This window comes from Geospiza fortis, unplaced genomic scaffold (assembly GCF_000277835.1).
Source record: "Geospiza fortis unplaced genomic scaffold, GeoFor_1.0 scaffold400, whole genome shotgun sequence".
Taxonomy (NCBI): domain Eukaryota; kingdom Metazoa; phylum Chordata; class Aves; order Passeriformes; family Thraupidae; genus Geospiza; species Geospiza fortis.
In genome coordinates this window covers 349,310-360,487 of record NW_005054637.1, presented here as the reverse complement: position 1 = coordinate 360,487, position 11,178 = coordinate 349,310, and the positions used below count along the sequence as shown (strand labels likewise).

The following is an 11,178-nucleotide window of genomic DNA, read 5'->3' as shown; positions in this document are numbered from 1 at the left end:
GAAAGAGGGGCAGGGTCACCTTGAGAGGCTGGGAAATAGGGGCAGGGTCACCTTGACAGGCAGGGAATGGACTAAACAGGAGGGGAAAACCTTGAGGGACAGCTTTAAGGGAAGGTACAACTTAGGGAAAAAACAACTTGGGGAAAATGTAGGGGGATAAGAGAATGAACCATTTAACAATAACTTAATGAAATAAACACAAAGTGCAACATCATAATTGCAAGGAAGCACCTCCACAGAGAAATAATTTATTTGGACAGTCTGGACCAACTGTCTATTAAACCAAATTAAAAACATCTCAACCTTCACTTTGCTCTGCTGTAAACATTTAACAAATGATACATGTCAGAAATAGTTGCAGACAAGTCCAGAAGCTCATTTAGAGAGTAATTACACAGAAATTACCAAAAGCAGGCTGAATTTCTGTCTGCAACTGTGCGCGGGGAAAGAGAGCAAACTGAACTGAATCTCACTTCCTGTATCCCAAATCCAGGCAGGAAAATTGCCTCTTGGATTCACAAATGCAGGCTGGGAGTACAAACCAAACCCTGGCAATAATAAACAGGGATATTTCAGTATCTCTGCTATTCCTACTCAATAACCCTGCAGGATATCTGACAGAAATAACAATATCCTCCCTGTGGTTACCTTCTCCTCCAGGCTTGGAGGGATGCCTTGATGCTTTTACTGAAGGCTGCTTTGATATCCTTGCAGGAGCTTCATTCTGGAAAAAAACCAATACAAAACAAAACAATAAATGGTCAGAAATTTATATAACAGTAGATCTAAATATTGTATCATTATATCTGAAATTTACTTCCTTGTGTTGCTTTTCTAAGCATTATACAGAGCAAATATTGACCCAAGAATTGATCCAAGCGTTTATGTTGAGTTTATTTCCCTCACAGCCTGTGGATATTTTTTCCTGGATAAATGCCAGCTGTTTTCTTTCACATGAACTTATGTGATGGAAAAACAACTTCCAAATGGGAACTAAGAGTATCCAACCTTGTGGAATAAAATGGTTATAAAAAGGAGGACGATTCCTACAATCACCTCTGTGTTTCAGCTGCATCAGATACACAGCTCCTCTTTGACCTGCTGCAAAATCTTTTAGACTTCATTCCAAAAGAGAAGCAAGGATTTAAAAAATTGTGCTACCAGGTTTGCCCAGTCCATTACTTAAATGGCAACTTCCCTGGATAAAAATGTTGCCTGATATCCCAAATCCTGAAATACGTTTAGCACCTCCCGAGATCTCCTTCCTTATGTGCTTTATTTTTTCCAGTTTTCATGCAAGATTTTTTGTCAGCCCTGCTGATCACCATTAAGGTTGGAAAAGACCTCCATTGATAACCTGAGAATCACAAATTCTGCTGGTTTTTTGCCATCAAAGAATAGTTTGAGTAGAAGGGACCTTAAAGCTCATCCACTTCCACTCCCTGGCCTGGGCAGGGAATCCTTCCACCAGAAGAGTTTTTGCTCTTTACAAATTCTGGCATGTTCTAAGGAAAACCAGACAGAATTCCAATCTTGAAGTGGTTCATCTTAATTTTAATTCTCCATAATAACCTCCACAAGCCCAACACTATGGAAGAAGGGGAAAGAAAGCTCTTATCCCATCAGGAGCACATCTGGCACACTGCAGCCCCAGCAGCTCTCTGGGTGAGGTCATTATTAGCACAGGTGGGGAGGGGGCTGCCAATAGGTGCTGAGGCTGCTGCAAGAGGGGATTTGGTCATTTATTTATGTGGCTACAAAGAGAATTTTTGTGGAGCCACATGTGCAGCCTGGCAGCAGGTGCAGGGTGAAAGCTGACGTTTACTCACTATGGCAGCACACCAAAACAGAAAGCACACAATATTTATGATTGGGGGGGCTTTCCAAAGGGAGATAAAAGAGGTTATTCCCCTTCAAGATTTGAAAAAGCAGCCACCAGAGCCATTAAAGGAAATCTTGCTACATGTCAGAAATAGTTGCAGACAAGTCCAGAAGCTCATTTAGAGAGTAATTACACAGAAATTACCAAAAGCAGGCTGAATTTCTGTCTGCAACTGTGCGCGGGGAAAGAGAGCAAACTGAACTGAATCTCACTTCCTGTATCCCAAATCCAGGCAGGAAAATTGCCTCTTGGATTCACAAATGCAGGCTGGGAGTACAAACCAAACCCTGGCAATAATAAACAGGGATATTTCAGTATCTCTGCTATTCCTACTCAATAACCCTGCAGGATATCTGACAGAAATAACAATATCCTCCCTGTGGTTACCTTCTCCTCCAGGCTTGGAGGGATGCCTTGATGCTTTTACTGAAGGCTGCTTTGATATCCTTGCAGGAGCTTCATTCTGGAAAAAAACCAATACAAAACAAAACAATAAATGGTCAGAAATTTATATAACAGTAGATCTAAATATTGTATCATTATATCTGAAATTTACTTCCTTGTGTTGCTTTTCTAAGCATTATACAGAGCAAATATTGACCCAAGAATTGATCCAAGCGTTTATGTTGAGTTTATTTCCCTCACAGCCTGTGGATATTTTTTCCTGGATAAATGCCAGCTGTTTTCTTTCACATGAACTTATGTGATGGAAAAACAACTTCCAAATGGGAACTAAGAGTATCCAACCTTGTGGAATAAAATGGTTATAAAAAGGAGGACGATTCCTACAATCACCTCTGTGTTTCAGCTGCATCAGATACACAGCTCCTCTTTGACCTGCTGCAAAATCTTTTAGACTTCATTCCAAAAGAGAAGCAAGGATTTAAAAAATTGTGCTACCAGGTTTGCCCAGTCCATTACTTAAATGGCAACTTCCCTGGATAAAAATGTTGCCTGATATCCCAAATCCTGAAATACGTTTAGCACCTCCCGAGATCTCCTTCCTTATGTGCTTTATTTTTTCCAGTTTTCATGCAAGATTTTTTGTCAGCCCTGCTGATCACCATTAAGGTTGGAAAAGACCTCCATTGATAACCTGAGAATCACAAATTCTGCTGGTTTTTTGCCATCAAAGAATAGTTTGAGTAGAAGGGACCTTAAAGCTCATCCACTTCCACTCCCTGGCCTGGGCAGGGAATCCTTCCACCAGAAGTGTTTTTGCTCTTTACAAATTCTGGCATGTTCTAAGGAAAACCAGACAGAATTCCAATCTTGAAGTGGTTCATCTTAATTTTAATTCTCCATAATAACCTCCACAAGCCCAACACTATGGAAGAAGGGGAAAGAAAGCTCTTATCCCATCAGGAGCACATCTGGCACACTGCAGCCCCAGCAGCTCTCTGGGTGAGGTCATTATTAGCACAGGTGGGGAGGGGGCTGCCAATAGGTGCTGAGGCTGCTGCAAGAGGGGATTTGGTCATTTATTTATGTGGCTACAAAGAGAATTTTTGTGGAGCCACATGTGCAGCCTGGCAGCAGGTGCAGGGTGAAAGCTGACGTTTACTCACTATGGCAGCACACCAAAACAGAAAGCACACAATATTTATGATTGGGGGGGCTTTCCAAAGGGAGATAAAAGAGGTTATTCCCCTTCAAGACTTTGAAAAGCAGCCACCAGAGCCATTAAAGGGAAATCTTGCACTTCATCTCACACCACGCTGGAAAAACACATTACAGCAGAATCCTTGATGGATGCATGCACGCTTCCCAGTCCTGAGTAATTATGTTTCCACGTGGAGAGGATCCAGAGCCTTCTGCAAACCATCCAGGCTGCTGCTTTGTCCTCATTATTAACCTTTAAAGAGGCTGAATTTCACTTTAAGACAGAAGAAAATGTTTGCTGGTGTTTCAGAGCTCATTACAAAATAAGCCACTGTGATTCCCCCCTGTAATTCATCAGCTCTACTGATGGTTCTCTAATAATAAATAAGAATTAAGTCTGTGAACAGCAATTTCATTCCATCAACCCTCCACAGTACTTTTCTTCTAATTAAATCCACAGTGCCAGGAGGTATCTTTCTACCTCTACAATAGAAAGTGTGCAGGTATAATTTTATATAAATAAACCACATACAAGGAAAGATCTCCACTTGCTGAGGCCAGTTTGAGTGCTGTGCTGATAAGATTTGTTAGGAAAATATCAATCAATTCTCTTTTCCTCATCTAAAATCTCAGAAGATGATGTTCTATTGCTATTAGATTGTGCAAATTAAAACTGCTCAAATATAAAGAGATGAGGAAAATCTCTGTTTTAAAAGCAATTTAAAGGATGGATTTCTGGTGTAGTGACACCAAAGAGAAAGGGACACTCCCAGCTCCAGAACAGAAATGGTTTAGCCACATCCTGCAGATTTCCATGAAGTGATTCTCTCTGCTGTCCTTTTTTTAATCCCACAGTTTTCATTACATAACCTAACGAAGTTCCAAGAGGAACAGAAGTTCATTAGGCAGGACTTAGAGGCTGCTTGAAGTGACCACTTCCAGAGCAATGGGGTTTTCAGGGCAAATGCAAACCCATTCTGCAAGTGGCCAGAAATGACAGGATATTACAGAAAGCTCTAGCCAAGAGCTCCAGCTGCCATGGGAAACATGGAAGAGACTTCTCCAAGGTGTTTGGCCTCAGGGGGAAATGATTTACCTGTTCTGCAGGCACTTCCAGCACCAGATGCTCTGTGACCTCCCCCACCTCCTGTCAAGTCTAAACAATAATGATCTTTATTATTTAGAAGGTCCAAAAGGCCATTTTAAATCTGATTTTTCCCTGAGATGGACTGAGAGTGAACAGAACACGACTCAACCCTGATCCCAAACTGCAGGATGCAAGAGCCAGCCTTGAGGCAGCTTCTGATTGCCATGTGGTAGCCAAATGTCTCTTAATTCCTACTTATCCCTGCTTTCTTCTAGCTCCAGAAAATTATGGATACCCGTGTGATGACTACTGCACACTGGGTAACACAAAGAGTTTCTTTAGCAACAGAAAAATTACATTTAAATTATTAAAAAAGTCAGTATTAAGTAATTTGAAAGCTGGCATCAATAATTAGCAGCAAGAAAAACTGAGATTTGCATAGAGAAAATCTCATTAGGCAAAGTCAGGGACTAAACTTTAAGTGACAGATTTGCTGTACATGTAGAATACTAAAAAAAAAATCTAAATGGATCTGTTCTCTAAAGTAAATGCAGTAAAAAGTTAAGAGATTAATCCTGAGGGGAAAAAACAGTGAATGACTTGTGGGTACTGCCTCAAACTGTTTCACTTCTATTATAATGAATAGATATATTCTGTAACTTTCTATAGAAAAAAAATACATGTAAAAAGCTAAAGAGAGATGCTGAAGATTTGTTAATTCTGCAACAGAGACCACAAAATAAGATTCATAATCCTTCATGCACACAGAAAGTTGTTTGCCTTCTTTTGAATCCGTTTCCCTGCCATGTGACTCAGGTGGAGCCACAGTGGTTAAATTGGGGTAAATCCCTGGAAATAAAGGCTGGGAAACTCCTGGGAAGACCAGAAGATCAACCCCACTCCATGAGATGCAATTTCCAATGATTTCCTGCTGGAGTTCCCTCTAAATCACTTTGTGCAGCTATCCCAGCTCCCAAAATTCACTGGGCACGTTTTCCTGTCACCTCTCCCTTCCCCAGCTTTGAAGTTCTGACATTTGCCATGCTCTGCTCTCAGGTTTGTGTTTTCATCATCTCAGAAACGAGCAGCCTCCCTTGTTACGCAGGCAGGCAGAGGCAGGAATGTCCTCTGGATCTCAGGTAATAATTCCAAAGCCTTGGAATCCCTCCCAAAAGCACTTAGGAGGGGAAATGAAACTTTACTGCCCTGCTGCATTATTGTGGTGCCCAAGAGCACGATGAGAGCTTGGGATGAGGCTCAGAATTTCCATTAGAGACCCAATTTGCAGGAAGTTTGACTTGGCCACGAATATTTGCTGGAGGCTAAAACAAAAACCAAAAAACTCTTTTATAAGCTCTCCCTCCCAGTGCCAATAACTTAAAGAGTTTGGTTGGACTGGAGTCAAGGAAGAGCCATAAATTTGTCATCTCATGGGGGAAGGCACAATAATGACAGTGGGCCCAGAGAGTCCTGCTAGAGTTGGGATCCTGCCTGCTTTTTCCTCAGCCTGTGCTGCTTTAGCTTCATTTACTGAAGTCTCCCCCTTTAAACATTTGGCCACGTGGCTCCATAATTCCCCAAACTGCCTCAGGTCATCAGGAAGCAGCAGATGGAGGCGCAGTGGTGACACAAGCAGCAGCTCCTGTGCAGAGCTGCTCCTCCAGCTGCAAACCATGGAACCTGAAACAACACTGCACTCCTCCTCTTTCCAAAACAGTCACTTCTGCTAAAATTCAGAAACAAATACAAAAACCCTATCAGCTTTCCATGAAAGATTCTGAGGAATGAAGAAAACTCATGGCAGGGGGTTGGAAAAGATGAACTCTAAGGTTCCTCCCACCCCTAACCAGTCTGTGATCCTAAGTGTCCAAAATATGAATACACAGAAATAAAATCTGCAAAATAAAATAAACTGAGTAGACTTTTTTTTTTGGTCCAAGCTCAGAGAAACTTTTAATAAATAAACAACAACAAAAAAACCCCAGGGAAGCCTCTATTTCATGTATTACCCAGCCCTAAAACTTGCCATTTACCCACCTTTCAACCCTACATTGTTTTTGAGCAGATTCCCAAATCAAAATGCAACACTTGGGTTATTCCTACCTCCTCCATTACTAACCTCAGTGTCTGGCTGGCACTTGCTGTCTTTAGTTGGCCTCTGTGGTTTTCTGTGCATGGATTCTTCAGAATCTGAGGGCTGGAAAGAAATGAACTGGTTTAGATTCAGGAGAAGCATCAGTCCTGAATTTCTACCAACAGAACAGAAAGGCAGAATAGGAAATCTTTAGAGAAATAGGAAATAGAAGAGTAACAAAAAGAAAGGCAATGAAGAGGTGGCTCTCAGGGCAGTTTAGGGCCTATAATCCTTAGAATATCCAGGAATCCTAAACTGTTTTTGGTTGGAAGGGACCTTAAAGACCATTCAGTCCCAACTCTGAGAAGGTCTCCAGCACCTGCAGGGAGCCAACAAGAAAGATGGAAAGGGACTTGGATAAGGGCCTGGAGGGACAGCACACAGGGAATGGCTTCCCACTGCCAGAGGGCAGGGATGGATGGGATATTGGGAATTAGGAACTGTTCCCTGGGAGGGCACTGAGGCCCTGGCACTGTCCAGAGCAGCTGTGGCTGCCCCTGAATCCCTGGAAGCGCCAAGGCCAGGTTGGACATCGGGCTTGGAGACAGTGGAAGGTGTCCCTGCCCATGGCAGGGCTTTGGAACAAGGTCTTTTCCTGCTGGAAGAGCAGGAATACAAACATGGAAGGCCACTGGAACACAGTCCCATCCACAGTGTGGGGAAAGTTCTTCCCCAAAATAACACTTCAATTACCTTTTTCTCTGCTTTCTCCTTCCCATGTTCCCTGAGGTGCTCCCCACCTTTTTCTCTGTCCCGATCTTTTCTTCTCTCTCTGTCTTTCTCTCCTTATCTTTCCCTGGCCTTGTCTTTGTCTCTTCCTTTCAGCCTGTCCTTTTCTCTTCCTCCCTCATGTCTTTTCTCTCTTTCCTGTCCTTTATCTTGCCTGAGGTCCTCTCCTTGCTCTGGGTCTCCTTTTCCTTTGGTTTTTTCTGTTTCTCTTCCTTGCTTGGTCGTTCTGCTTTTGCCTCCTTCCCTCTCTTGTTTTTCTCCTTCCTTTGAGGTGTCTCTTTCAGGTTCTTTGTGCCTCTCTTCATTATTCTTCAGTTTATCCCTCTCCTTTTCTCTTTCTCTGCTCTCTTTCAAATCTCCCTTGGGTTTTCTGTCTCTGCTGGGGCTTCTCTCTTTAATTTCGGTGTCTCTCCTGCTCTAAAAAGAAAGCAAACACCAAAAATTAATTCCAACACAAGGCAACTCAATCACACAGTGCCTCTGCAAACACAAAAATGCTAAAAATACCCCAGACAAATAAATCATGGTACCCCAGTACCCCCCAAAAAATGCCAATGCTACCTCTTTATCCTTATGGCTTTTTTGTTCTTCTGCTTTGGGCTCTCTGCTTTCTTTATGTTGAGGTTTAGAGGGTGGAGGTTTCCCCTTAGCATCAGCTTTTTCCCCAGCCAAGACTCTTTTTACAGCAGCATCACTGGACAGCTGCAAGGAACAGAAAAACACCGCTGAAATGAGTAAATTGTTTCATTACATAATTAATGTAGCAATTATTATTTTAAGAATGCAACAATTCAGTGTAAAAACATCATAATTCCATGAAAGAATGCAATAATTCTGTGTAAGAACAGGCTCTGCAGTTGTTTTTAACCAGTTATCAAATGTCTCCATTATTGTATTTCCATAATCAAAAAAGCACAGTGGAAGAATGACTTTCATTCCACAATTAAGAGATTTGACTGAAAGCAGATAAAGCCAAAGGTAAGCAACTGCTTGTATAAGTAACGCATCTGTATCCCAAAATTTTAAAGGTTCTGGGGCTTCATTTTGTGCTTCAAATCTAAGAAATGTTATTAGAAGACAAACAAATAAAGTGAACAACAGTGAATGATAAAACCTTTAATATTCAGAATGCATTTGTGTGGGAAGCTGGCTCAAATCTTGCTAAAGATCATGAACTCTCTACCTGCTGCTCCTAAGGGGTGACAAAATGTTTCTGCTGTGCAATTAATGACAGCAGAGGGATAATTAAGACACAGAATCATTTGGGTTGGACAAGATCTCCAAGGTCACAGAATCCAAGCTGTGACTGATCCCCAAAGCTCTGAGTGCCACATCCAAGTTTTCCTTGGACACCCCCAAGGATGGAGACTCCAAACCTCCCTGGGCAGCCCCTTCAATCCCTGAGCACCCTTTCCATGGGGAAGTTCCTGCTGCTGTCCACCCTGAGCCTGTCCTGAGGCTGTTCCTCTCCTCCTGTCCCTGTTCCCTGTGTGCATGAAATCTGTGCCATTCTGTCCTACCTTGTTCAAGCAGCACTTCCCAATTGCCTGCAGGAATTCATTGGTTTTCTCAGGCTCGTGTCCAGCCACAACTCGTGCTGGTTTCACTGACAGTGGCTCTCCTGTCACCATCACAACTGCATCAATGGCCTTCTGAAGGAAGTTGATTTTGGAATCCTTATCCTGGTAAAACAGCAATTAAGAGAAACTTTTATCTCCACAATTATTATCATGATTGTTCTATTTTCACAATTCTGCTTCACAAACAACCTGCCCCAACTGCCCTTCAATAGAGATGATGTCTTCCAGCGATTACATAAAATCAGAAGTAAAAAATAAGAGACCAAATAAACGAAGTAAAGCCAAGTGAAATTTCACAGAAGTCCTCACAATTAAGGAATCTCATGATTTCAGTCCTCCTTACAGCTCTCTCCTATTGATTACTCAGATAAAAATTATTCTCCTGATCTTCTACAACTCCAAAAGAGATCACAGCAAGGAAGCAGCCGAATCTTCCTCCTGACCAGTTTTTGGAAGAGGAACTCAAGGTTGAGACATTTTCCCCCCACAGTCCAGGATTTTTTGATCTCCTCTGCCTGAGCTCTGGGAAAACCCCATGGACTCATGGCCTGTGAAAGAAATGTGTGACAGAAATTCTCAGAGAGGTAGCAGCACACAGATGCAGCAAAGACCTGCTCAGGAGCTGCTGGGAAATTTGATTTTTGGGCCAACAAGGACACTATCAAAAAAACCCCAACAATTCAGTTATAAATGACTTAATTTTAGTTATCCTGACAGCAGCAGGAGCAGTCACAGCAATAAACACATGGATTAATCAGTGACTAAAACGTGCAAGAGCTGGCTGGAGGGATGAGAAGTCAGAGCTCACACTTCAGTTGCTATGTTAAACAAACACCATGGGATCAGCTGCCTAAGTGGCAACACACAAAAACTGCTTTGTTTGCCAGGAATCAGCAACCAAAGCTCCCAAATCAGGCTGGGAGTTGGGGAACTCTGCATCAGCTCAGCCAAAAATCACGGGGAAGCAGCAAACAGAGAGAGTAAAGTCACCCTTGGACTTAAGAAAAGGAGTTTTCAGTAATAGCATTAACCTCCTCCTTCAGTAATCAGCCAGTTTTATACTGCAATAAAGCTCCTGTGGAATGCATATCCTAGACAGGTGAGTCCTGGGATATTAAACACAGATATTTAATACTTGATTACATAGATATTTAATGTATATATCTATATACCATATAGATATGTGTTTGTATGTACACACATATAGAGCAGTAAGTTTAGGGACATGGATTCTCTTGAGAGACCACAGAACTCTTTAAAACCAAAAATTTGCACACCGATCTATAGGTGTTCACCCCATGGAAAGTATAATTTAACCCACTGGCAGAAAACTTGAACTTCTTCACAAAAATAACAACAGCTCCTTGGTGCTGAACACAGAGAAGACCAAAAGAACCTTGTGGCAAGTTGCAAAAAACACCAAAAGCTAAATAAGTAAGAAAGTCCCATGCCCACCTTGACATTATCTGACTTCAACTCGAAATCTGTGTAAAGTCCTCGCAGGAAACCCGTCACTCTGATCACCTAAAAAACAGAAGAAACGGGGTAAGCCAAGAACATTTAAAGCTCAATAAACCGTGTGGGGCAGCAGGAAATGCGTCCTTCATGGAAAGGGGGGTCAGGCATTGGAGTGCAGTCCCCATGCCCGGCGGTGCCCAGGGAAGGCCTGGACGTGGCACTCACTGACACGGTGGGCATCGGGCACAGGCTGCGCTCAGACATCCCGGGGGGCTTCTCCAACCTCAGCGATTGCGGGATTCTCTGATATTTCACCATCCCAGTGAAATATCAGAGAATATCAGAGAAGTGTCCAACCTGGGACACTTCCAGGGGCAGCCACAGCTGCTCTGGGCACGCTGTGCCAGGGCCTGCCCACCCTCACAGGGGACAACTCCTTCCCAAAACCCTGCCTAAACACTTTTCCTACCGCTTCATTTCCCACCCCAAAACCCCGTGATTTCCCACCCCAAACCCCCGTGATTTACGCAGCGCTCCGGGCACGCCCCACACAGCCGGGGGAGGCCCCGCGGGTGCCTCAGCCCCACACACCCACCTCACTGATCAGGTCGTGCAGGTAGCGGAAGGGCGGCTTGCTCAGCAGCGCGTCGGTGAGCGGAGGCTTGCGGATCACCTGCCCCACCCAGGAACCACTGGAAACAGCCAT

General features: G+C 43.1%; 1 protein-coding gene across 1 annotated transcript in view; it reads right to left on the bottom strand.

Moving 5' to 3' along the window:
* The window catches only part of LOC102045107 (TRAF3-interacting protein 1-like), a 13,618-nt gene extending 2,440 nt beyond the window's left edge, over positions 1-11,178 (bottom strand). The window contains 7 exon segments of the mRNA XM_014311034.2: positions 2,270-2,345; positions 6,691-6,768; positions 7,399-7,851; positions 7,996-8,136; positions 8,955-9,116; positions 10,470-10,538; positions 11,068-11,178. Of these exon segments, the coding sequence (XP_014166509.2) occupies positions 2,270-2,345; positions 6,691-6,768; positions 7,399-7,851; positions 7,996-8,136; positions 8,955-9,116; positions 10,470-10,538; positions 11,068-11,178 (1,090 nt within the window).